General features: G+C 41.2%; 1 protein-coding gene across 2 annotated transcripts in view; it reads right to left on the bottom strand.

Moving 5' to 3' along the window:
* The window catches only part of si:ch211-106h4.4 (MAM and LDL-receptor class A domain-containing protein 2), a 28903-nt gene that overhangs the window by 1786 nt on the left and 14606 nt on the right, over positions 1-12511 (bottom strand). The window contains exons 25-48 of one of the 2 annotated variants that reach the window (XM_020635206.3): positions 12134-12263; positions 11959-12037; positions 11733-11885; positions 11231-11356; positions 10924-11139; positions 10720-10839; positions 10068-10229; positions 9853-9944; positions 8819-8986; positions 7977-8180; positions 7763-7874; positions 7321-7443; positions 7084-7183; positions 6773-6932; positions 5682-5796; positions 5405-5548; positions 4452-4639; positions 3921-4086; positions 3111-3329; positions 1962-2140; positions 1117-1354; positions 831-990; positions 627-741; positions 301-418 (exon numbers count right to left, since the gene is read on the bottom strand). In XM_020635206.3, the coding sequence (XP_020490862.2) occupies positions 301-418; positions 627-741; positions 831-990; positions 1117-1354; positions 1962-2140; positions 3111-3329; positions 3921-4086; positions 4452-4639; positions 5405-5548; positions 5682-5796; positions 6773-6932; positions 7084-7183; positions 7321-7443; positions 7763-7874; positions 7977-8180; positions 8819-8986; positions 9853-9944; positions 10068-10229; positions 10720-10839; positions 10924-11139; positions 11231-11356; positions 11733-11885; positions 11959-12037; positions 12134-12263 (3587 nt within the window). The remainder of the gene's footprint in view (positions 1-300; positions 419-626; positions 742-830; positions 991-1116; positions 1355-1961; positions 2141-3110; positions 3330-3920; positions 4087-4451; positions 4640-5404; positions 5549-5681; positions 5797-6772; positions 6933-7083; positions 7184-7320; positions 7444-7762; positions 7875-7976; positions 8181-8818; positions 8987-9852; positions 9945-10067; positions 10230-10719; positions 10840-10923; positions 11140-11230; positions 11357-11732; positions 11886-11958; positions 12038-12133; positions 12264-12511) is intronic. The other variant, XM_020635207.3, reaches the window with a different exon arrangement.

Below are 12511 nucleotides of genomic sequence, written 5' to 3'. Positions count from 1 at the left end.
GATTTAACTCGTTAGTGTGGTTAAAAATGGTGTGGATATATATATAATTATTAAGCGACATTTTGTTAAACTTACATCCACCCCAAAACTTGATACAAGAAATTGTGTGGACTCATATCTACCGGTACATGGTTTAATCATCTCTAGATAATTTGGATTTGGTTCGATAACTTGTGAATAAATTCCTAATAAAAGGGGATTAGAAGAAAATGGTTCCTTCTTGTCTTCTGTAAAATAACTCACAGCTGAGGAATAATTACGGTTGCTTGGTTGAAAAAGCGAAGGTGAGTTTTGGGTTACCATTATTATGATCAGTAGGGCCAATGGGGTCTGTGTAGCAACCGCTGGAGAGTATGATGATGTCATCAAGAGCAACATCCCCCCCTGTAGTCATCCCCCTCTGGTACACAAACACAAACTGTAATAGAAAAAGAAAGTTCAGATCAAGCACGGAATAAACAAACAAACAGGAACTAAACATTACTGTTACTTTATGTTCATAATAATAAAGTGATCTTTTTAACTTTTTAACTTTCTACTGACACTCGCTCTAAAGAGACTAAATGTTGTTTCTAATCAGAAACATCCAGAATTATTTTTGAGTAAGTATAGTTAAAAAATATTACCCAAAATGCTTCTGTAGGTTTAATAGACACTCTGGCCTCGTTCCACTTGTCTCCTTTGTTTCCTGCCTCTATCCATATCAGAGTTCCTTCTTCATTACCACCAGTATGTGTGTTTCTATCAGTGAGCACAGAACACATTTAAATTACTGTACGGTAAATGTCATCATAGTACATTTCATATTTATCATTAATACAGATAGTTACCTGTCATTTATGTAAACTCTCAGAGTCCCAACATGGTTGCCATACATGTGATACCAGAATGACAGACAGTGACCTCTAGTGGTTGGAGAGAACACATCACTAACCACAAAGGACATGTCTCCCCACTCGCCCACTGAGCTGTCCACGTACAGATAATGACCTGGTGGAAACAAGGAAAGAAAACTCTGGCTCTCAGATTAATGTTTTTTTTTTTTTTTAAGTTTCCAAGAATCAGATTTAATAACACTTCATGACCGCCTTCAGAGTCACATGTATGTATTATTACCATGTGTAGAGTTTGTGGTGTGATCAACACTGGGTCCGGTGTTGGGGTTTGGGGAGGCTCCACTGCCGCGGAGCCAGTCCCCCTGGTCGACTTTTCCTCCCAGGTTGGTCCAGCTGCACATGTTGATCTCAAAGTCACAACGTCCATGAGTAGGACACTGAGTGTCTGTCAGCATGACATCATCAAAAGCCATGTCTCCCTCCTGTGTAGGGCCAGCCTTTACACCCTCCACCACTATCTGAAACACAGAGCGCATAGCAGATCATGGGGATCAAACTGTGAACTTAAAGTGTCATTGAGAAGTTAAAAGTCGTGTTTAAGATGTCATCACGGTGGCAGACTTTTGTCTAACAAGGTTTAATCTTGAGGCAAGGAAGCCAGGGAGTATTTTAGTTGTCAGTTCAGCTAAATGGCCTTGTTGATATCTTTACAGGCTACATTTGCACAAGTCAATCCCAGTGATAATATCATATACAGTTTCAGGTTATGAGCAGATGTTTAAAGGTATCAAGTTGCTGTCTTCTTAATGGATTGGTATTGATATGGTTATTATTTTTGATAAACTGACGTCACCACTGATGAGAGGGTGTCTCTCTCGTCGTAACTGATGCTTGATTCACAGTTTCTAGTGTTTTATCATACAGGTATGATGGACTAGGCTAATGCTGTCATATACGCATCATTTGTTTTCTGTGTTACCTGGTTTAGTTGACAAATGTGTCTTAGAGCAGAAGAGTTGAGTAGAAGAGATAACACGACTACCTTCCACTATTATCCATATTCATCTCTTATCTTAGTTTGAATGATAAGAGTCTGTCTACCTGGACACGGTCAGGAGGACTCACCCTGTAAGGCTGAACCCAGGGCAGAAGTGAAGCCTGAGCGAGCCTCCACAGCCGGCCCTGGTCTCCTGCCTGAGAGAAAATCAGAGCTCGCTTCCCTTCTTCACTCTGCTGGTAAACGTTCAGCACCCCCATGCCCGCGCCATACATGTGGTACCAAAGTTGCAAACACGCTCCTTGACCTGAACGGACACAGGGAAAGTAATCAGACCACATGTGATTTCAGAGAGGTTTGAAACAACAAAGCACAACTTACTGTTGTTCACATTTAACCTCTATAAACCACAGGGCATTTAGAAAAGCTACATTAAGGTACTTGAGTATTCATTATGTTTCAATCCTTTTAACTTTGTACTCTCTTCTGTCTGGGAAAGAAATCTTTTAGATTTTTTTCTAATACATCTATTAAATCTATAAAATAATGAATTAACCAACAAGCCAGTCAAATGAGGCCTTAAATATAAATGTGATTGAGCGATTAGTTGATCAACAGAAAACAAGTAATGTCCTTTTTAATGTAAAACATTGAATGATTCTAGCTGATGTTTTACTACATGCATGACAGTGTGTCATATTGTTGGTATGTTGCAGTTCTTGTTTGGTCTTACTGGATCACAACGACACCATCTTGATGCCTGTTAACCGGCCACTTGTCCTATCAAATGGGAATAAATAAGGGCGTTGGTGGCCTATAGTAGTTAGTGCCACAAAGGAGGCCCAAGTCCTTGAGCGCAGACGGCCCGGTTTGAATCTGACCTGTGGCTCCATTCACTCCATGTCGTTCCCCACTCTCTCTCTCTCTTCAGTTTCTGACCCTATCCACTGTCCTATCTCTAAGATAAACTTCAAATAAATCATTAGCTCTAGTTTAGTTGTATCTTAGTTGTTGAGACTGTTCTCCTCCTGGTCAGTTAAATGTTCTTTGTATATCAGAAAACCCTTTGGACTGTCTGCATAAACATCATGAAACACAAAATCAAAGTGGCATCTGAGACCTTATTCTCCTTCTGCAATGCAAGTCTATATTCAACTCTCTCACTTATTGTAGCAAGAATAGAACCAAATCAGAGCCACAGCATTTTGAAACCTAGCTTGTAGATCTGAGAGGACAAAATAAAACAACAGAAGAGAGAAAACCTGTGACGGTCTGACCTGCAGAGTACGGTGGTGAGGACATTTTGGCCGTCTGGCCGGCATCGTCGGAGGCAGAGGAGGGCAGGAGATAGTAATGTCCTGTGGGTGTGTTTGTGGTGTGGTCGCTGTCTGGCCCTGTGTTGGGATTAAAGGTGTGGCCCGACTGACGGACCCAGTCAAAGTCATCGGTGGTCTGCTGCTGCCAGTTACAGCTCCCCTCCTCAAAGTCACACAGAGCTGCAAGAAAAAAGATCCCATAATGCAACTAAACAGTACAATCAAAGCAAATTTAGTCCAACCAAAGACTGAAATGTAAGCATGCAAAGCAAATAGTAAAAACAAAGGAATTGTGCATTAATTGAATATTCCAAGCTTTGATTTGTTTCTTGAGGGAGAATTATTGACAGCACAACAGTGTCTTTGCATTAATCAAATTAAATACAGTGCTCATCTCATTTCACCAACTATACCAATATAATATATAGACCAACTACAGAGCTCTATTGCAAGGACAAATAGGACATATCAGGCAAAACTTTGTTGATTTTCATGTCTTTTTTTTTAACATGTGGTACTAAGTTGTCAATACTTCCTATTGGTCAAGATTAAATTATGTTAAGGGTCATTAAGTACAAAACAAATGAGAGGTGAGAAGTGAGAGAGGCACCTTTGATTGTGTGAACATTTTCTTATGCAGTGCAGGATTACCAGACAAAGTGAATCAGAAAAAAGGTTGAGGAGATTTGATTCACTAAGGAGAGAAAGGAGGTCTTCTCTTTTTCAGCCCCCTTTCACTCAATCTATTGTTTTCAGTGTCAGTCTTATTACCAGAGGGGGGACACGGTCCACTGATGAAGGACATGTCATCGATGGCTATATCTCCGGCCTCTCCTCCAACCGTGGCCTCCAGAACCACTTGATGGACTTTCTGCAGGGTCACGTGGATCTGCACCACTTGCCACTCGTCCCCTTGGTTTCCTGATTTTTGCCACACCTACAGGAAGGACAGGAGGTGATTCACTCGTCTCAATGAGGATGTGAGGAGGTTTTTGCAACACCGTGTATGCACTGAAACTGTGCAGCTTGCACTCATTATACAATGCATTCATGTTATTTTGCAATCGGCATTTCACAATAATGTGCAAAGTATCATAACAGAGAGAGAACCACGTTGGAACAGTGACCAATATTTCTCAATCAACCCTCAGAGCCATTTCTCTGAAGTAGTAAAGGGAAGTTATATGTCCAGATTCAAACAGATTTCTTGATAGAAAAACAAAGTGGCCTTCTCTGACCTCTGGTGTCTCTTTACTTCAATATAAATAACTAATAAATCTATAAGTTTAATGCAGGTTTTACCAGTGTTTTCTTCAAATGATCAGCTGTTTTTAGAAGCATCCTCAGAGAGCCAACAGTAGCTCCGAACATATGGTGCCAAAATGTGAAACAGTATCCTTTGTCACCAGCAGATGGCAGCAGTGAAGACTTCAGTTGTGCAGTATTTCCCTTCACACTTGGTTTGGAGCTCTTGATGTAAAGGTATTTTCCTGTGAAACAACATAAACAGCAGTTTAAGCAAAAAAGAAAGTGCACAAGCAACTTTTTTTTTTAGTGATCTGTGATTTCTGTTTGAGCTGTGAGGAGCTTATTTGAACTTTCATTTCAAAACCTTTTACAGGTTGACAGGAGACTATCAAGCGTTTATGACAAAATTAACGATTTCAGAAAAAGGTATAAAAGACAAAGATTTTTTAAATCTAAAGTAGGATTGATCTTTTTCCTTGTTTCTGACTCTTTTCATCGTCTTATGACTTCCAAAGCTAGCAACCCATTAGGTCGCCCCTGTTCCCCAACGTTTGGAACCACTGCCAAACAAAACAACTCCTGGCTGTTACGTAATCATGTTTTACTTTCAAATGCTTTGCTGATGTTTGTAATTATATAAAAGCTTTACTTTTGGAGGCAAAAGTTTACACCTTTTAAAATTGAATTCAACACAATCCCCTATCAGATACAAAAAGTTGATACCACAGCTGTTTAATTCAAAGCTCATGTCTTTCTTTGTCTGGTTTGACCAGAGCAGCTGTGTACCTTACATTAATGAGTCAGTTTTTATTAATCATGACTCTTCTTTATTTGTGCTAATGTGACTAATGGTTCCAGTAATGGTGCAGGAAAATGATGAACATGCACAACATGAACTGATGCACTTTCTGTATTAACTATAATCAATACATGCAATATTATTATTTGGGTTATGGTTATACTGTTTTAGGAGACAACAAACACAGACAGTCTGGAGTGAAAGTGACCTTCGCCGTTGGTGTGGTCTCCTGCTGGTCCCGTGTTTGGGGTTTCAGTAGGACCAGAGTTGCTGAGCCAGTCCAACTCATCGTCAGCGCCCTGAAACCAACCACACAGCCCGTGTTCAAAAGAACAGCCATTGGTGGACAGAGCTGAGGAAGGAAGAAAAAGAGTTTAGGAATGAACAATTTCTTCTCCACAGTGCTTCCCCCCTCAAGACAATTTATGAAGCCTACCGCTTTGGCTCTGTTCTAGTAAGGCATGTGATGTTGACATTTTACTCACCTGGTGGTTGGTAGGATTCTTCACAGTTGACAAAAGAGATATCATCCACTGCAACACTGTGATCTCCAGAAGTAGAGTCCGCCTGAGTCTCTTCATTTAAGGCACTAAACCAAACCTATGAGTAGAAATACTTGAAATCAGGTTTTTGAAGGAATAGCATCCTAAACAAAATAATTAATTCCCTCAAGCACACATTCATGACTGACACTTCTGTGTTTACATCTTCTACTCATTTTCTATTGTTCTAATACATTTGTGTCACATATTTTAGATATAAATGAAAATGGTTTGAGTGCCTCTCTTTTCATGGACTTCATATAAAAAATATTGCACATTTAGATACACACTTAGTTTAAATGCATTGGGTACAACAAGCAAAAATGAATGCAGTCATGCAACCATCTTAATTTTTATTTCTATTTTAAGTTATTTTTTAGGCCATTTTTGTCTTTATTGGACAGGACAGCTGAAGAGAGACAGGAAATGTTGGGAGGAGAGAGTGGGGGGATGACACGCAGCAGAGGGCCGAGGACCTATTCGGACCCACAGTTGCTGCTGCAGCGAGGTCTTATAGCCTCTGTTCATGGCGTGTGACATAACTGGACTATCAGGTGTCCCAATCCTGCAAAGAAGCTTTATTGCATGGTAATGTTCAGCAAAAGTTTTGGTGAATTCAACTTGATGTCTCTTTCACAGACTTTTGGATCTTATTGCTAGTAGAGTAGTTTTCATATTCTGCAGATCATTACGGCTATAAACGTGGCTGACACTTTACAGCAAGAATTCTGAATACAGCTGTTGTTTTTAGAAGTGACACAACTTGATATACTCTACCATACACATAGAACATGTTGTCTACGATATGTGGCACATTATTGCATATTAAATGGTATGTTTATGTATTAAATCTCTATTTATTGTGAATATACTGACAGGTGACACGTTGAAAGAAAAAAAGTACCATTAAGGCTAAACCATCATTTTATGATTAACACATTATGGTACAAATCAAAACATGAATGCATTTTTCTTTCATAATGTCACTTGTCTGTGGATCCTTGTCATTGCGTTAACATGTAACTGTTAAACACCTTATAAGGCCGCTGGTGCAGGCCGAGCGGCAGCTGCTCTGGGGTCCAGTGGGACTCCGTGTTGTGACTGCGTGACCACAGTATTGCTTCACTCCCCTCAGCTTGCTGCATAAGCACTCTGAGTGACCCAGCATTCTCTGCGCTGATATGGAAGTGAAACCTGCGTTTAGGAAAGGAGGAAGAAGGGGAGAGTGTAGGATTGGGAAGAGAGTTGCATGTTAAAGAGTCGGGGGCGGTGGGGGTGCATTGAGCAATTCATATGTTGGTTTTTCAACTTTGTTTCATAAAAAAATACTTCGGTTATTACTTACTTCATCTGGCAGTAGAGTGAAGAAGGGGCGAGTGGGGGACTCTGAAGTCTGGCCTCACTCTGAGTGGAGCCCTCACTGAAATTCACTCCCATGTAGTAGCCTAAGTACGAGAGAAAACATCCTCAATCAGCAATGTTTAATTGCAGTTGTGATGATTTCACATGATTAAACATTTCATTTGTCTTTTGGATCCACAAAAATAAAGGAGCCATTCATTCAATGAGCCACTAAAGTCACCAGTTCCAGTGGTCTGGTCTGTGGGCGGCTCACTGTTGTGACTGGATTTCCGTCTCTGCCACCTGCTCGGTCCAACGCCGGTGTCAGCCCACTGGCACTGGTCCCTCTCAAATGTGCACGGACCTGAAAGTTTACAGTAAGGCATGAGTAATCATGATGAGGAAAAGGAACGTTAACACTGCTTCATGAATCACATTTTAAGATTTATTTTGGGGCTTTTTGTTCCTTTATTGTAGAGATAGGACAGTGGATAGAGTCAGAAATTAGGGAGAGAGAGACTAGGGAATGACATGCAGGAAAGGAGCCACAGGTCGGATTCAAACCTGGGCCGCCTGCTTGGAAGACTACAGCGCACTAACCACTGTGCCACCAGCGCCCCCTGAAAGAATATTTTTTTACAGCAGCTTTGAAATTGACATAGTAAATGTAACTGTGAGCTCACCACAGCCATCCTCATCCTCTCCCTGGGGGCAGTGTGAATAATAATCACACTTTAAAGAAGCCTGAATACACCTCTGTTCTCCGGCTGAACGCCAACAGAAAAACTCATCCTCCTGCAACAGAAAGCGGATAGTGGATTTAATCTTCAACAGGGATACTTTAACTTTCACAGGACTGTCATTGCGTCACGAGCTATTTTATGTGAGGTAGTTTACCTGACAGGGATTGGTGGGTGCGGTTGAGGTTGAGGTTGAAGCTGGACTCATGGGTGTTTGAGGGGATGTGGGTGGTGCAGGGGTTGGTGATGTGTCAGGCAGTTTGTTGTTGTCAGGATCAAATAAACATTCCCTGGAGAAAGAGATGTCGTCCAGGGCGACGAGTCCTCTGCGTTCATCCACTCGCTCATACCTAAAGACAATCTGAGAAGGGAAATAATCTAAAAAAACACAGAACTCTGATCATATCATGGCTAGGGCCTGACCGATATAGAATTTTTGGGGCTGATACTGACATCGATATTAGGGAGCAAAAACACCCAATATATTTGCAGATATCTTCTATCTGTAGAGATAAACACGTCTTGTGTTGATCCCTCAAAGGCAATTATCAAACACAACTGGAAAGTAACTGTGCATGTACTTGCATCATCACTTGACACGCTGGAGAGTGATAATGCTTGTTGTGATAATGCTTGCTCTAATCATGGCCCTTTACATCTGTTATTAGCAAACACTTTATTAACAAGGAAGACAAGGCCAAATGTGTGCTTCTGATTTTGTTCAGCTCTTCAGTTTTGCACAATGGTCTATTTATTTATATATGAGTTGATACGTTTTAGATTAGTGAGCAAATGATGTCTCATTCATTAGTCACTAACAGTGTTTGTTGTTTGGTGCTGAGCAGGTAGCTCAACAAATCAATAAACACTTTTTAGAGCTTTGGAAAACAAAGAAATGGATTGGACTGCTCAGGGAACAATGTTATGAACTATCAAGGAACTTCATTCTGTCAGCGCTTCTATCTGTTATTCGATTTGTCTGTTTACCGTCTCACTGACCTTGCTATTGACGGAGATGGAGAATGTGACCTCTGCTTTCTGCCAGCTGTAAGACTGTGAGTCCTCCCTGAGCCACATCACAGAGTCATCGCTGCCAGAGCGCTGCGTCCTGGACTGGGCCGTCAGTCTGGCTGAGGCATCATCAAGGCTGAAGAAGAAGAATCTCACCTACGGGGATACAACAAGTGTAATTGTAGTGAGGTGATTTGAATTCAATCTCTATTGACCCGGTAAACATATAAACTGTGATCAAAATGCAAGGGTGGTAATAACGTACTCTTAGATAAGACACCTGTAACATATTAAAGGCAGCCAAATAAAACTAGGAGTGATTTGGGTGCGTAGTGGAAACACATTGTAATGTGAGCTGCATAGCTTCATAACCACTTCAGCAGCGTGGCTGTAGGATGATGGGTCCCCACTCCACATTTTATTCCTGAATGAAACATTGAGTTGTCATAAAATTTGGTATAAAAATTGATGTCTTTGGGAGCTGGTTGGTCTAACAGCAGTTAGGTCTGGCGCCCAACACACAAAGGTTATATTCATCGAGCGACCCGAGTTCGACTCTAACCCTCGGTGCTTTGCCACATCATTCCCCGCTCTCTCTCTCTCTCTCTCTCTCTCTCGTGCGCGATTTCCTCCTCAATCCACTGTCATGTACACTGAGTAAAGATCATCAAAGCCCCAAAAACATTCATGTTTCCTAGATTATTTATTTCACTTTGATGAGACCTATTTTTTTTCCCTCTGCATCATCAGCTGAAAACATTCACCACCAAATATCCAGAAAACTAATGACATTCTCGTCACTCCCAGCTGTACTTAAAGTTTTTTAGTTAGTGTTAGCATGCTAACACACATAGCTAAGTTTCATTACTGCAGCGTGTAAGCCTCATTAGTTTTTTTTAGCTCTTGTTACAGCATGGTGTATATGAACCCTGTTAGGATGCAACCTATGCTAACTCTGTTAGTCATGTCAGTCTGGTATACAAGCCCACTTTCATATCGTCTGTGCAACTTTGAACACTCACAGTGCAGTTGGAGCTGGGCAGTAAAGTTTTGGAGAGAATCTCTGACGTCTGGCCATCCTCTGTCAGGTGAGTCCCAGGGACAATGTAGTGACCTGATGAATGGAAATGGAAAATAAAATAAAAAGTCAGCTTTGAAGAAAATAAGTAAAAGGACATCAGCATCAAAAGTTATTCAGACCCCTAAGGAATAGACGAGTGTAGCGAGAGTCTGATACCTGCACCAGTGTTTTGGGTGTGATCTCTCGCAGGCCCATATTTGGGCCAGGCTTCCTGTCCGTTGTGATGGCTCCACTCTGCTCCAGGTGTGTCCACGTCGCTCCCCATCCAGGAACACAGGCCTCGCTCAAAACTGCAGCGCTCCTCGAAACCTTGTTGCTCTAGATTGTTGCCATTATAAAGATAAAGGGAGGAATAGGACGACCAGTTACAAAGCACTTGTTAAAAACATCAGTCAGTGAATGTGCCAGGCTGCAACAAACAGTCAAATTCATTTTCAATCAATCAGCAGGCCCGGCCCTCTGTGTGATTTCTGTCATTTCTGTCAACTCATTGTTGCTGGTCTATGAATGTGAATACATTTTTCTCAAGCCACACAAACATTCACAGAAGTTTACATTGAGAGAAAACATTCTGAGGAAATAATGATAAACCCCTCGTCATCAAGTTTTATACATTTAAATATACATTTCTGTTACATAATATCAAAATGTCAAAGTCTCAAAGACGAAGAAGGAAATTATGTAACAACGTTAAGGAGAAGAAGAACAACACAGGGAGTGGCAGCATAGTGTGAACAGACTCGATGAGATTACTGTCCCAATGTTTTCAGTATTCTTATATATCTTATATATCTTATATAGATCTCACCACATTTGATCTCATCAGACAAGTCCCCACAGTCATCACTGTAGTCACACACTTGGTTGTGCTCTATACACACACTGTTATCGCACATGAACATATTCTGTGGACACTGGGGCTGCGGCTCTGAAATAGAAATATTAATCCATGAGAGCTAGATTGAAATAATTAGCCAAACTGATAACAAAGAAAGTAAATCAAGATTCCTACCAGGCAGAGTGCAGTTGGTGAAATATATGTCATCTATAGCTATGTGTCCGAGCTTATTGAAGGCCCCCGAGGCCTCAAACAGGATAGTGAAGTCCTGAGGGGTTCTTCCAACTGTGACCTCACCGTGATGCCACGAATCTCCATGGTTACCAGCAAGCCACCACAGTATGGTGGTCCTGGGGCCCTCCTTCAGCAGGACATTCAGCTCTTGTACGTCTGTGACAATGGAAGGAGGAGTTAAATACCAAAGGTAGAAACATAGAGAGGCATCACATGTGGTCTTGATGGTTTAATATGCGGAATGTACCCTGTCCAAACATGTTGTAGTAGAAGTGCAGTGTGCAGGTGGTGCTGGCCTGTTTCATGGTGGGACTCTGCACGGCAGCAGGGCTCATTTGAGTTCCTTGGTCAGGCTCTACGGCCATGTACCAACCTGGATGAATCAGAAAAAGTACCTGGTATGACCCATAGAGAAAACATGAAGCTGTGGAGATCTACCTATCTATAAGTTTCATTTACCAATGTTAAAGATCAAAGCACCTTGTTATGTGGAGGAATGAGCCAAAAATGCCTTAAAGATGAAAAGGGATACTCTTGTTTCTCAACTTTTTGGTGAGTGGAAACTGTGAAGAGTTACTCTATGACATCATTTAGATTTATATGAAAAGAAGGGGTCAAAATGTGTGCCTTGGATTTGAATCTACACAGTCTGAGACAGTCTGTGTGACCTGCCAGGGTCTCCGTTTAACAGTAAAGCCGTCTAGGTAAAGATAACAAAAGAAAGAAAGAAGATAAGTGTGTGACCTTACCCAGTTCAGTGCCCACTGTGTGGTCGACAGGGGGTCCAGTGTTCCCAGCAGCATTCCTTCTTATCCACTGAAGTTGGCCATCACTGATGTCCTCCCATCCACATGTGTTGTTTTCAAATGAACAACCAACAAATCCTAAACTTGTTTCATTTACTACAAGAAAAAGAGAGATTTGTTAATCATCAAACACACTTCACAAATAAACTGCAGAAATCATTATGTGTACCTGGACAAAGGCCTGGTGTGACACTGATGTCATCAATGGCAATAAATCCTCTGGTGTCAGCGTCGGCTTCCATCAGCAGCTAAGTGTCCGTTTGTTAAAGAAGGGAGTGAACACCATTGATGAAATTCTTTCTCTTGTTATTTTGTGTACCCATGATGAGTCTGTCTGAGGTTACCTGGAAAGGTTCGCTGATCTCTATAGACTGATTGAATCTTGTCCAGCTGTGTCCACTACTGGTAGTGCTGAACATCAGATCAGCCTCCGACAGACCTGAACGCAGATACACCTTCAGTGTCCCAGAGTCACTGAGGAACAAGAGGAAAATATTATATTTTATAAGTGAAGTATAAAACCACTTGTTTATTTATTTATTATAATTAGGGACAGTAATACACATTAATGAACATGTTAATATGCCAGATTGTAGCCATCGTCTAATTTCCACCTGTAGTACATGGCAGGTCGGTGGTACACATGTTTACAAAATTACATATAGCCACAATAAAAATTATATACCAATAAACACACGTCTATGTGTGTATGTTGTGCGTGA

Source organism: Labrus bergylta, chromosome 4 (assembly GCF_963930695.1).
Source record: "Labrus bergylta chromosome 4, fLabBer1.1, whole genome shotgun sequence".
Lineage (NCBI taxonomy): Eukaryota > Metazoa > Chordata > Actinopteri > Labriformes > Labridae > Labrus > Labrus bergylta.
The sequence above is the reverse complement of the archived record's forward strand: the minus strand, read 5'-3'. Positions and strand labels throughout refer to the sequence as shown.